The sequence below is a fragment of the Teleopsis dalmanni genome, chromosome 1 (genome assembly GCF_002237135.1).
Source record: "Teleopsis dalmanni isolate 2A chromosome 1, ASM223713v2, whole genome shotgun sequence".
Taxonomy (NCBI): domain Eukaryota; kingdom Metazoa; phylum Arthropoda; class Insecta; order Diptera; family Diopsidae; genus Teleopsis; species Teleopsis dalmanni.
In genome coordinates, this window is record NC_051846.1 from 133,828,905 (window position 1) to 133,844,574 (window position 15,670).

At 29.7% G+C, this 15,670-nt stretch overlaps 1 protein-coding gene across 1 annotated transcript in view; it reads left to right on the forward strand.

Annotated features, from left to right (window-relative positions):
- Positions 1 to 13,830: 13,830 nt before the first annotated feature.
- The window catches only part of LOC119666207, a 5,316-nt gene continuing 3,476 nt past the window's right edge, over positions 13,831 to 15,670 (forward strand). Inside the window, exon 1 of the mRNA XM_038075489.1 lies at positions 13,831 to 13,852. Coding sequence (XP_037931417.1) covers positions 13,831 to 13,852 — 22 coding nt within the window. The remainder of the gene's footprint in view (positions 13,853 to 15,670) is intronic.

Genomic DNA, 15,670 nt, shown 5'->3' on the forward strand with positions numbered 1-15,670 from the left:
CATGCAAATGAAATAACATTCACATTGGGACTATGTTCTGTATTGAATAAACACAAAACATACAAACAAACATAAAAATAATAGAGAAAACAAGCCCCGCAAAATATGTACGTAAAATAATCATAACTCTTAAATTAATGCGTGCAAGCGGTTCAATAAAAAAAGTGAACCTCCAATGTTATGCAAAGTAAATACAAAAGTGAAAAGAAATGACTGAGCGAAAATCGTTTTACATTTGACTAGAAGTTCAGTCGACTAAATTGAAGCCCAAGTTCATACGAAGCGTGTAAATACAATCAAAGTCACGGTTGCCGTTTTATATGGGCAAATGGTTCAGTAAAAAAATTGAACCGCGCATAGTAAATACAAAGTAAAAGAGTATATGAATGCATGAGAGTTTCTTACTCTTATGTAGAGATTGGACATAAACCAAAAACAAAGTCATTATTGCAATTTTATACTAGGAAATGATAAAAGTAAAGAAAAAAATTAAAGAAATTTGAAGTAAAAAATAATATTTAGAAATGGATAAAGATTTGATTCAAATATCTTTTTTTAAACGATCTTCTGAAAAAAAAGTTTTAATTCATAAAATGAATATACCAACTCTAAATATGAAGAATTTGGTACCTGTGTAAAAATGTCGTAATATGTGGTAAGTCGCCGTTTTCTTACAGCTATTTACCATAAAAACCAGTGGATCACAGGCTGCGAACATTTAAATAAATTGTTTTGTTGGTCTTGTACGCTATGTGCTTGTGGAAAGGACAAAACTCAGGAGTAGGGGGAATACGTTACAGTTGAAATTCTGTTTTGATCAAATTGTGAACACCTCGCCAAAAAGTTGACGCCTCGCTACTGAATATTACATATATTTAAGGAAATATTTATTTTAATATTTCTATTTTAATATTCTATTTGGTTAGCTAGTTTTAATCCTGCCCCACTATGCATCGGGAGGAAGATTCTTATAAATATTTTTATAGTTTACAATGTATTTACACATATGGCGGCTCAGTTTTTACAATCAAAACGGTTTTTGATCTCATCACCTACGATTTAAATATACAGTCCAGGAAGTCAAATCACAAAAAGAATCAGCAAACCAAATATTTGAAAACGTATATTTGAAAACACATGCAGCCAAAATTGAGCCATTTTTTAAGAATTAAGAGTAAAGTAAATAGAGGTAAAACTAGGATAAAAGTAGTTAAGAGGCATATTTTGCTTGCTCGCTTTACTGAGTTAAGAGTTCAAAAAGTTAGTAGAAAACATCAGTAGCGCAAAATAGGCAAGTTTTGTGCTGTTAAAATAAGTTGAAAACGTTGCTTTTTAAATAATTAAACATTTTTGTTACTTATTTCACTTTTTATCAGTCTAACTATGAACAAACACTGAACAACCCTAGCGAGTCCATAAGATAATTGCAATTTTTAGCTCATGCGGAAAATATTTGAAAATATGTGTAGAAATGTAACTGGGAGGAAAAGAAGAGCACATACTGGGAGGTATGTGATGCATATGCAAGTCTTTCAAAAGACATCTACCTACATATATAGTCATATGTATACTGTGTCTATATATCTATATGTTGACTGCGTGCATATCGATTACATGTCCTACTATTTTTAGCACAAGAAAAGTAGCAGAAATGCATATAAAAATAACAATGTACGAGTAAAACCTTTGTTATCCTTTTTAACATGTGCAAGCGTATACTTAGGAAACTGTTGTACTTAAAATGGTAGTTTCTCTCATCCAAAACTTGCGTTATAGTCGTACTTTTACTCGTAATATTTTTTGTTCATGCTTGAAGTCCAGATTCTGAAATGCAGAGAAATGCGCATTTCATCACTAAACATACATTGTTCCATCTTTGAATTTAACGTTTTTGTTTATTTTTCACGGTAAACTAAATTTAAATTATATCTATTAATAAAACTAACATACATTTTTTTATTTTTAAAAATTTGAATAACAAAGTAATATGGCAATTTAATAATGAATGCAAAATTGTTGCTATCGTTACTAAGAACTGTTAACATTGTCGGTGTCAACTTTCATAACACACACAGGAAATGAGTGAAATGTTGAACTTTTTCCTTCTAAGCATGTGATGAACGACCTCTTTAATCTGCGAAAAAATGCTATAAATCTAAAAACTGCAAGCACTTCACCTATTCCAATTATTCTGTTTTTATTAACTACGACATTCGAAAAATGTTGAGTCAAATGGATCTATAGTGTGCGGATTACATTAATAACGCATCTAAAATGGCAGCGTAAGATAAAAAAATAAAAATAGCTTGAAGCATATTACGCCATTCTGTTGACAGCGACCCAAATCACTCTACAGCCCGAATAGATAACAGAGTTCTCGCATCCAACTTTTTCACTCATTTGCTTTCTTTGCTCTCTTCATTAGGCCAATTATTTGAATCAGAGCACTTGAATAGCATTTTGCAGTGAATATTGCCTTTTTTCTGAAAGTGTGGCAAAATCTCATTTCTTAAGCTCTTAGAATTCATTTGAAGTTTACTGTGCGTATTTTAAATTTGATTTCCTGTGCAAATTGTTTTCGTAAATCCCGTACTAAGACAGATGAACAATCTCCATCGATCTTGCAATTAATATTGAAAAATAGTAGGGTCTTGTAAAGTCATTGCAAGGTGCACGAAATGCAAGAATACTATACTGAAATTGCACGAGTGCAATTTCAAAATTGCAACAAAAAAATAAAACAAGTGTTTGCAGTGTACCACATGCACCACATGAGAAGTAACTAATGTCAAAACAGCTGTTTTTTTTCTTTTTTGTTTCGTTGCAAGCATATATATTATACATGGGTATAGATGTAGTAAGATTGCAAGTAATTGCAAAAAACTTTGGGCACATATTTTGTTGTTGCTCATTGCAAGCTCGTGCAATCTGTGCATTTCATGCACCTTGCAATAAGTTTGCAAGACAGAGTGAAAAACTTAGTGTATTACAGATCATATACTAGGTTTGTTCTATGAGCTGCACGTAGTAAAACTCAAGTAAAAAATAGGTAAAGTACAAACTGAATATATAAAAAAAATATATACAAAATATATACAAAAATTTAAATATATACTAAAATATCTGATTCACACAACACACAAGTTTCACTTGAAATAAAATGTACGAGTAAAGTCTGTGTAGCATTTTCAAATATCGACAAAAATTTGCATTCCGAGCATTTGCTGGTAGAACGCATTTGTGTATACACAGTGTTACTTAAAGTTACTACGAGTATCTCCAGGAAGACACCTATTATATTGCAAATATGCACCTTCATTTATAACATTTTCATTCCTCGATATATTTTTAGTTGGGTTATTAAATAAGTTGAATTGTTTGTTACAAAACAAATAACTAATATAATTAAGTAATAATCGGTATGTAGTAGACAGTAAATATCTCATTTAATTTCTATATGGTTCTCCATATACCATAATTCAGCCTTTTTTATGTGTGTAAAGATAATACGAATTAATATACAGTAAACGCAAATCAATTAGAAATACTTATATAAAATATAAATAATATAATATATATTATAATATATAATTATTGATATAAATATATTTATATATATTTATAGATAAATTTATAATTTATATAATTTATAGATATTTGAGATAAATCAAAAAATATTGAGAACATTTAATTTTTCAAAAGAGCTTTAGTTACGATAAAAAAGGTGCACTAATTTATTATTAAAAAAAGTTTTATAAGCTACTTAAAGATATTGGTGGAGTTTTTTAAGTACATTTTGTCATCAAATCTGCATCTATTTTACATTTACTTACCATTTGAGCAACGCAGAAGCAATGCCGAAAATTGTGGAAAGGTACCTCATTATAATGTTTGTACACTTCATAAAGCCACTCTCGTAAAGTTTCTATAGGAATGTTGAACTTTTCCATAAATCCCAATTCAACGAACATTGTTTGCATCAAGCGTATAACATCTGCATCACTCCATTGGTATGAATCGAACGCAGGCAAACGAAGGGCTGCTTTAACTTCGTCGGAAAATGTGTTATCACATATTTCCAGAAAGCATTTCTTAACTTCCTGGTGCTTTGGTAAACTGCTTTTGCGGTGCGGTGGAGCCAATGGACGTTTGGAAAGACCTGCAATATCAAAGAACATAAATGATAATATAATATATTTTATTATATATTTGAAAAAATTTAATATGAAATCTAAATTAGTAAATGATATTAAATTATTGAAATCAACAGAAATTAATAGATGTAATTATTATTCTAATTCTAAGAAAACTTAGTCAATCAAACAGGTTTAAGGCACTTTCAGGAATTTGGGTTCCTGGAAAACCATCTTGCAAAAGATACATAAAGCTTTATGTGAGAAAAAATTAATGGGAATAGTAATAATTGTTTGAACCCAACGCCTTTCATAAAGTATGGCGTGACGGATTAAAAATTAAGTTTAAAAAATATGGGATCGCAAATTACCTAATCTATTCAATCTTATCAATAGTATCAAAATTACGCAGATTTAAAGATAAAACACAAAGCTACTGTTTCACACATAGAAAAATTAAAGCTGCAGTATTTCAAAGTTCCCCTATATCTAACTTAATCTACACCTATACCTAACTCATTTATCAGTTATGGCTTTCTTTATGCATGTATGGCTTTCATGAATGTACAATATTTGCTGTTTTAGAGTTTGAAGCAGTTTTCTGGTATGTAAAAAATTAATATATGCAACAGGACACAAAAATTGCACATTTTGAAGAACATGTTTCGCATCGAGTATCTTAAAAGATACTGTGAGTAGTTAATTACGTTTGTTATATCTATAAAAAATTCCAAGACAGCTGAATAAAATGAGATCGTTACATGTGACTACAATGGGGCGGAACTTTATGCATCTGCTTTAGTTCAAATAAGTTAATATTCGTAGCAGCTATTTATAATCACAATTGTGAAAGCTTAGCATAGGAAGAACCAAATAGATCAAGGAATTTCTCGATGTGTATTTAAAAAAACTTATACCTCTACATACACATTTACATATTTGTACATATATAAGTATAAATATATATATATAGATACATAGCAGAATTTGTACTTTATATATATATATATATATATATATATTTACACTCATTCATTAATGTTGCTGAGGGATTCAGATAAAAGTAGCAGAAAGTAACTAATTATAAAACTTTGTATTCTCTTAGTTTTAGAATTATTAATCGCAATAACTATTTTCATTTAAAACAATATAAATGAGTTAAACTTTCAATATGTGTAAAGTTTTTATTTAATTTTTTCATAGTTCAAAGTAAAACAAAGAAGTGTACGCGAAACCGTATAAAAATCATAATAAAAACCAAAGTAAAAGTTTAACATTCAATTGTTGAACTTTTTGATTTAGAAGGATTTCTCATATAAAAAACTTGGCTAAGTACATGGCAGTTGGCAAAGTCTTATTATTATCATTTAATGTATTTTACTTAACAAAGCTCAATTGATGTCAACGAATGGAATTAAATATTATTGTAGTAAAACTTTGTGGTGTCAAAAACTTTCAACTCTCAACTTTCAACTTTATTATTGCAAATATTCTTCGTCTCAAAAGTATCTTACTTCTGCTTTGACTGATTTTCAAATAAAAATTTCCTTCTTTGCCATTAAAGTTTATTTCCTCGTTTACAGTTTTTAGAGTTTCGAGAATATATTGCAGTTTAAATTTTTAAATAAGATTTTTTCAGATTTTAAAAGCCATGTAAAATGGCTATATTGTCTTCCATTCCAAGTTCTTTATGCACCTAAAGATTCCTTGATTTCATTTTTATTGCAATTTTGAATATATTGTGCGTTTGGGTATCGTGATTTTTCTACATCATTTTAATAAACACTTCATCTTGTTTTTAATGGCATATTTCTATCTGGGGTTTTCATTTAACTGAGTTTAAACACATTCAGCCTTGTTTATTTGACAATATGTGATTTAGCACGAGTGAAAAATCTTAAAATTTCTTGTTACTTCTTCAAATAAGTTGGACTTCGCATAAACAGAGAACTAATAGTATTGCACAGTGACGTTTCAAAAAAAGCTTAACGTAAGCTTAACGGTAAATATTGTTCTATTCTAGCGATAAAGATGGCAAATATGTTTCTCGTAGAATATTTCTTGTTATATTCTCGAACCGCAAGATTTTAGAGCAAGATTTTAGTGAATTTTTTTTGCAATTTTCGCATGCAAAAAAGGGGTGAAAAATTTGCAACAATAACTGATATTTTATACTAGTTTGTTTTTAATTTGTTAATGCATACATACATATGAGCAAAGTTGTGCCACATACATATATATATGGCAAACATATGTATATGTTGACATACAGACGCTGTACTAAATAAATGTTTACTAAAATTTTGAAACTCGTCCGTACGAACGTAAGAATATATAAACAACAGAGTGTAGAGAATAGTACAGCATAAAAACAAAAATAATACAAGTCCAATCCGATCACTAAATGCTTCGTACACAATTGCTATTGATAACTGTTTGCATCAGCTGATACAAGATTTCCTAAGTTACCCCTTATTTTTTCGAATGAATGAATCGAACGAATAATCGCATACATTGTTTTTCATGAGCTAGAATGGGTCAGCAGATTTCTTACAGCAGAGCAAAGGAAAATCACATTTTTCAAATAAGTTTTGATTCAATGCAAAATAAAGATCTGCTTTCAACTTTCGGGATAAGTGAGCATAAACGCTTTCACTATAAATTCCCGAGTTCATCTGTTGCAATAACAAGAAGATGCTATTTTAATTATTCCACAGTAGTAAAAGGTGAATGGGTTTATTTCCACTGTTTGCTTTAGTTGGTATGTATGTTATCAGCCAGAGAATTCTTATTTTTGAATTTGTTTCCATTGATTCAAATTTTTTAAAACTGTGTTACATTATACTAATGAAACTTGCAAAAAAAAAAATAAAAAATAAAAAAATCACGTATGTAGTGTAATTGTCCATACCTATCTACACTAAATCACGTTTTTATAAATTGAAACAAGAGTCAATAGCTTGTTACAGTATAAAGTGGCCCTGTTATTTTATTAATTTATTTTGTAAAGTTATTATTTTTACACATGTTATAAAAACTATTTCACCGACTGATCAAAGTCTCCAAGATTTGACTGACTTCCCATAGTCTACAATATTGGCTGCTCTTTGTCTCAAGATTGACTGATCTATAACTTATATTCTAGACCGAAGAAAGTTCGGTTTCCTTATTTACTAAGAACGTTTCGTACAATTATCTGCGTTTTACTTGTATACTTATCTTATCGTATTTAGAAAATCTTATGTATTAGAATCATTGGTCAGTCTTACTCATGTTATATTTATGTCATAGTGGCACACATATGGTTGCCAGTTGTAACGCGGGCAAATCATATTCCATCTATATTTACTTGCGATATGGTTCCGGAAAACACTTAACATACTCTATAGAAGAACTTGACCCAAATTGTCAAGCGCATATTGGAATAATTTAATATGCAGCGAAACTGCTTGTCGTAAAGATATGAGAAATAGTCAAGTCAGATTTTCAGCTCATGAATAATTTTAAATTTGACATTTTGGGTTGGCGTGTCTTAATAATTACTTCACACAGCACCTTGTGTGTGGTCATGGTTCCAGTATAACCATATGACACTACAGTAGTACGCACATGGGGCGTTCAGTGATGATGTTTTCAATATCTGATGATGAGAATTTCTTATTCATTTTCACCAGATACCAAAAATACGATCTAAATTTAATCAATTTTCGTAATGTTCGACCAATTGTTACTGGTGTTTCACTACGAAACGAAATCTTTACACGACATCTGGCGATAAGTAGCAAATATAACATTTACGTTGATAATACAAACAACGTCAGATGGCGCTATAATATTGTCACCACAGACAAATAATACACAGATTGCGAATGCAGAACCCAAAAATGATTCCCATGATTTCATAACAACAAGTTAAGTAGCCAGGTCGAGTAGCCAGCTAAAAGCACAATGAGCTTTCGATTGTAGAACAATTAAGGCATACAAAAGCTGCGTATAATATAATGATCATAAGTGTTCGAGTTGGTGTTTGATATAGTATGGGAATATTTTCTATTCATATCGTTGGTTTGTGTAGAGTTGTGTAATTGGCGACAATTTTCTGATCTGCTTTCTTATGCTTCCTGAGTTTTGCTTCATCCAGACGAAAGAGTAAACATTGAAGTGCAATTTTTTGTTTTTATATTTACAAAATTTTGTTTTTTTTGGATCAAGAGGCAACAAAGAGGAAAGGGTAGTCAGACACGAAGAAGAGTTTTTTGGTGTTGAATGTGAACAAACAAATACAAATGCAGTCTTTGTTTCTGTATACTTGTTTCCTAAAATATATGATTGACTTTGAGTGCATGCAATGCAGAAGTTCTTCCAATTATTATAAATTTGATTTTTGATGAAATTTTATACTGGCCTCATGTCAAGAGGTTCACATGTTATGAGCAAAGAATCTAGAGTACAAAGAAGTGCCACGCTCGTACAAACGAAATACCCACTTTATTTTGCTGGTGGATTTATAGTAAATCCACCCAACCTCATGCAACGATGTTCGATCGAATCACAACTGGTATGATGTTCAGTTCAAACTCATTGCAACCCACAATTGTTTCTATACGCCTGTTTCTTTTGCCTTTCTTGTTTTTATTTTTCTATTTTATTAATATACACTGATTAGTAGTGAAGTGAATGGTAAAGAAATCCCTGAAACAATTTTTCCATTTACTTCGTTGCTTTATCTTCTTGTACTGGAATGGCCCATATCATACAAAAACAAAAACGCTTTTAATGCTATTGTTGAATTAGACAGTACTGCATTTGCTAAAATAATGAAAGAGCGTAGAATTAATGTGGGTTGGGATAGATGCCTTGTTTATGAGAGTTTTAATGTAATGAGGTGCTTTAAGTGCTGGGGCTTCAATCACAAAGCAAGTGTATGTAAAGAAAATGGAGTGACTTGTGCAAAATGCAGTGAAATTGGGCACTCTCATAAAGAGTGTGTAAGCAGCATTGTAAAATGTATAAACTGCGTGAAGATGATAAAAACTCGTAATCTCAAGGACATCTCTACAGATCATGATTGCAGGGATATGAACTGTAAAACTTTACAACGAAGACTTAAATTTGAGGCAGATAAAATTAATTATCAATCATGAATGATCATAAAACCTTAATAAACATTCTTTGTGCTCAAAATAATAATTTCAATATAGTTCATTTTAATGCCAGAAGCCTAAATGGTCTTAAACTTGATCATGTAAAATCAGTGTTTGAAGACTCCAGTGTTGACATTATTTGCGTTTCTGAAACATGGTTAGATAATGAGATCAGTAGTTCATTTTTTTCTATAAAAGGTTATGTTTTATATCGCTATGATAGAAAAAACAGAAAAGGAGGTGGAGTTGCAATTTATTGCAAATCTTATTTAAGTAGTCAGTTAATAAGTACTTCGGATGAATCAGATATTGAATTTATTTGTGTGTCTATTGGCTGTCACAGTAATAAAATTTTAGTTTCCTGTGTCTACAATCCACATAACCGATTCTCATGCGATCCATTATTCGACTCGCTTCTCTCAGTTGTACATAAATATGATTTTATCGCAGTACTTGGTGATTTTAATTATGACTTTTTAGTAAATTGTAGTAAAGTCTTGAAACTAAAAGACTTATTAGCCATGATGGGCCTAAGTGTCATTAACGAAACTGAACCAACTAGATACTGTAACAGTGTGCGACCTAGTCTTTTAGATATATTTGCTGTATCGGATCCTAATAAAGTCTTACTATTTGATCAAATCTCTTTTATATCTGATCATGATTTACTGTTTGCTACATTGGATTTTAACCCAAACAGGAAATCTAGTCCTAGCTCTTTTTCTTACAGAGATTTAAAATCAGTTGATACAATCAGATTATTTGATGAACTCAATACTGTTGATTGGAGTGATTGCTGGTTTGCTTCAACTTCTGACGATAAATTAGATAAATTTAATAATATATTTTGTCAATTTTTTTATCGATTTGTTCCGCTGCGGACTATTACTATTAAAAGTTCCTCCTGTCCTTGGCTAAACCCTCAGATTAAAAGAAAGATAAATTACAGAAATAAAAAGCATGCAGTATGGAAAAAGTTTCCTTCGACCTATAACTGGATGCGGTTTAAATTAGCTAGAAATTTAGCTGCGAAGGCAGTAAGCATGGCTAAATCGGCGTTTTATAACATTAAGCTTGACACTACACAGCCAACAAAGAATATCTGGAGGAACATTAAACATTTGGGATTAAAGCAAGATAGTACAACACATTGTGAACTAAGTCCAAATGACTTAAATGACTACTTCATTTCGTGTATTAATGTAAATTGTAAAAATATTTCTTCGACATTCCCAATTTCTAATGTATGTACTTCCAATGAGAGGTTTAATTTTATAGGTGTTAGTGAAGAAATAGTCTGTAAAAGCTTGATAAATATTAAATCAAATGCCGTTGGATTCGATAACCTTCCTCTCAAATTTCTAAAGCTCACTTTGCCGTACATAATAGCTCCTATTACACATATAATTAATCATTGTATAACAACGTCAACCTTTTCCATTATGTGGAAAAAGGCTAAAATTATTCCAACTCCGAAGAAGACTAACGCTTCGTTGACTTGTGATTACAGACCTATTAGTATTCTTCCATCACTGTCCAAAGTTTGCGAGCTTTTAATGGCTTATCAAATTAATGTTCATCTTGAGTGTTTCCAACTCCTCTCTCCATTACAGTCTGGCTTTAGAAAGGGTCACAGCTGCTCTACTGCCATGCTTAAAGTTTTAGAAGACGTTCGACCTAGCTATGATAATGATATGATCACATTTTTATGTCTTTTAGACTTCTCTAAAGCATTTGATCGTGTTGATCACTCCATACTATGTAAGAAATTAACTAATAATTTTTTGTTTTCGTACTCTGCCTCTAAATTTATATATAGCTATTTAACAGGGAGATCGCAGACTGTATTCTCTGCTAATAAATATTCGAATTTTAAATCGTTGCCTACTGGTGTTCCACAAGGGTCAATCCTCGGCCCACTGCTCTTCTCAATATATATAAATGATGTTTTCTCCATATGTAAATACTCCAAATTACATGCATATGCAGATGATATTCAGATGTATCTTTCGAGTACTGTAGGTTTTTTAGATGGCAGTGTTCGTAAGCTTACTGATGACTTAGAAAGAATTAATACATGGGCAAAAGTAAACAACATGCTGCTTAATACAGATAAAACAATTATTCTGCCTATTGCGAGAAGAAAAATTATACTGGAGAAATTGCCTTTAATTTTAATTGGTAGTACTACAATTGATTATAAATTATCAGTAAAATGCTTAGGTTTTTACTTGAACTCCAGCTTGAATGCCCGTGACCACATAAATCAAGTCTTTCGAAAATCAATTGTATCACTTAGATGTTTACAATTATCAGCTAAATATACTCCAATAAATCTTCGTTGTACGTTAGTATAGCAATTAATAATGCCTATTGTTATGTATTCTAGTCTGGTTTACAGCAAACTTGACTCAGACTCTCTATACAAATTAAGAGCTTTAGTAAACTGCTTGACAAGGTATGTCTATGGACTCAGGCGTTTTGATCATTTAACTGGCTACAGGAATAATATTCTGGGATGTGATATTGAACAATTTATAAATAGATATGTTTGCATATTCGTATTTAACCCTGGACGCATAATGTACGTAAATTTGACGCACACGTTTTCGTTTTTTACAGTTATTTCATTTTTGTGTTCATATATTGCTCTCGCGCTCTTGATATGTTCAGTCGGGATCTAACTCTTGCGTAAGGTATATGATAAGTGTCGGTAAGTTATGACATAAGTTAGATATTGAGTCGTTGTACGTCATTTTTACGTATGATTATACTTTGTGTAACTTTTATGGCTAATAAAGTATTTTGAAAAACTTTTATTTCTTTCAAATTTCAGTAAAGTTTTAATAGAAATGGAATCAAAGAGATTTAATATTGTTGAAATATTACAAAAAGATGAAGAAAATGATCAGAAAGGTGGAAAATCTAGTTCTAGTCGAACATATTGTGCATTCTGTTCATATAAGAAAAAAAGAATGACAAACATTAGATGTAGTTCTTGTAAAAAGCCGATTTGTAGAGAGCACAATCGTGATACATGCTTTAAGTGTATTTCTGCATAGGATTAATTATTATTATATAACTATAAATTAGCTGATTTGAACCAAAAGTTCCTAATAATTTTAATTATTTTCGTAACATTTATGACGATCCCAATATGACTTGCTATTTGTATAAGCTAACTTTAAGTTGTTCATTTTATAAGTATATATAAATTTCATTTACTTTTTTGTTTCTATTATTATTTTTTGATTTATTCTAAATAAAAATAAAAAAAAAATATTAAGAAATATTGAAAATTTACTCTTAATACATAATTTTGAAAAATGCAATTCCTTTTTAAGTGAAAATCATTGGCATATTATATTTATTATGTTTATTTAAAAAATATGTTTGAAAGTATTACTGTTTTGTTTTAATTTGAATAAATAAATACTTCTTTAAAAACTTGTAAAAAACTTGCACACATTTAAATTAATATAACGGCAAAATATAAACTCTGAAAATTGCACGTTATTTTTACGTATGATTATTCTTAACATTAGTAGAATTATGATTATACGTCCAGGGTTAAAATCGCTACGACCCAAATCCCTGGGTACCTTTTTAATAATCTACGTAAATTGCATTCACAGAGATCTATTCAATATTTAATTCCAAGATTCAACCACTCTTCTGTGACTAGTTTCTTTTTCATCAATGCGGTAAGACTCTGAAACTCGTTATCTAGTGATACCAGAAACGCAAACAACTTATGGTGCTTCAAAAAGTTAGTTTTACAGGAACTGTCTTAGTTTATTATTACCATCATATATTAATTAATATTGTTTCATTCTTATTTCTTTATTTTGATTAATTTTTTCTTTTAATTATTAATATTATTTTTGGCTTATTAATATTTTCTTTTGTTTACTGTTCGTTTTGCCTTTTACTTTGATTTCATTAATAAATACTCTTCTTTAATTTTTCTCTTCTATAATTTCATTGTTATTATGATTATATTTTAATTTTTTTAATAATAAATTTTTAAGCAATAGTTTAATTAGTATATTTAATTTTATTTGTTATTTTGTAAGTTAGTATGTAAGATAGTGCATTAAAAGGGTGTTCCTCATAGCACTTTATTAAATAAATAAATAAATAAATAAAAATAAATATCATAGGAGTGAAGAGTAATATAATATATTATTTTTTTATTGCAACAAATAATGCTCTACAAAAACCATTATTTATGTACGAATGTGATATTGGAGACATAAAGTCTGCAGCATATAAATATGTATGTTTTTATTGCACACATTTCTGCATATATTATCTCAAATGGAACTACGTCTTAATATGTTTGAATTTTTGGTGACTTTTTATGTAATTATTCTTAAAAAATTATTTTTACCGTGTTTTGGTGAAGTCTTTTACAATTCTTAAAACCAAAAAAATATTGAAAGTTTATATAAACATTATACAGTTTTTTGGTGTCCATATACATTTATATTAGACATTTAAAATTTATTCATACTTAGTTTGATTTGTTCAAAAAGTTTAAAGTCTCTAAAATGAATCGTAAAACGATTGCGGGTAATAAGTATTGTTTACCTCATTGCAAGAGATCCAAAAAATCTTTTCCCGATTTAAAACTATTTAAATTTCGCATGGACAACATTAAAATATAAAACTTCATAGAATGGAAAAATCTGATTTGAGACAAACAATTTGAGACTACAATTCATAACAGTATCAAACAGGTAATTTTGTTTTTGTTTTATACCATTAAATTCAAAACATTATCAAATGTACACAATTTTGATTTCGTCACTGAAATGCTGTTTGATCGCTTGAACATTTTGCAGCGAACAAACATACAAACATGCGTATAATGTAATACAGAGGATTGCATTGCATGTATGATTGAATACGTATACAGAAGGGATTTTCAGCCTTATTCGACTCACATATAGGTTTGAACTGAACATCATACCAGTTGTGACTCGATCGAACATTGTTGCTTGAGGTTGGGTGGATTTATTATAAATCCACCAGCAAAAAAAGATGGTATTTCGTTTGTATGAGCGTGGCGCTTCTTTGTACTCTAGATTCTTTGTTATGAGGTAAGTAAACACCGGCAGTAGCCCAACCGTAGTTGTTATTAATATTTCGGTAGTAATGACAGTACTATGACCTGTAGTAGCCATGATATCATGAAGTATATTAATAAACGCTATGTTGTTAAATATCAAATTATGTTTTATATTTTAATACACAAATAATTAAATGCATGTTAAGTTCTTATTATTATTAATTAAATAAATTATATAAAACTAAATTGTTAACGAAATTTAATTTAATCATATAAAATAGACTGATCATATAAAATTCATGGAAAGTATTTAAAATTAATAATTATAAATTTAAACACTCAATAATGAACTATTTTGTGTGCTCTTTAACCAAAGAATCTATAGTACAAAGAAGTGCCACGCTCATACAAACGAAATACCCACTTTATTTTGCTGGTGGATTTATAATAAATCCACCCAACCTCATGCAACAATGTTCGATCGAGTCACAACTGGTATGATGTTCAGTTCAAACTCATTGCAACCCACAATTGTTTTTATACGCCTGTTTCTTTTGCCTTTCTTGTTTTTATTTGTCTATTTAATTAATATACATTGATTAGTAGCGAAGTGAATGGTAAAGAAATCCCTGAAACAATTTTACCATATACTTTGTTGCTTTATTTTCTTGTACTGAAAAGGCTCATATCATAGGAGTAAAGAGTAATAGAATATATTTTTTTTTATTGCAAAAAATGCACTACAAAAACTATTATGTATGTACAAATGTGATATTGGAGACATTAAGTCTGCAGTATATTAATATGTATGTTTTTATTGCACATTTGTGCATATATTTTACCTCAAAAGGAACTACTTCTTAATAGTTTGAATTTTTGGTGACTTTTTGTGATAATTTTAAAAAATATTTTTAAGATTCATATAAAAGTGTTTGAAAAGTATTTTAAAGAAAATAAAAATATTAGAAAAGTAAGAAAAATTATATTGAAAAAATGTATAGAAGTCAGTCACTAAAACCACTAAGCGCATGAGTTTGAGGAAGTTTGAGGAAGCGCATGAATGCTATTTACAAAGGATTGAAATGTTAAAATTGATGATTACGATATTGCTTCGGAAACATTGCGCATGGACAACATTTAAGAATAAAGCTTCATAGAATGAAAAAAATCACATTTGAGACATAAATAAATTTGTAATGTGTTTTTACACTACAATTCATACCAATAGCAAACAGGGAATTTTGTTTTTGTTTTATACTATTAAATTAAAAAAATTATCAAATGTACACAATTTTGATTTCGTCACTGAAATGCTGTTT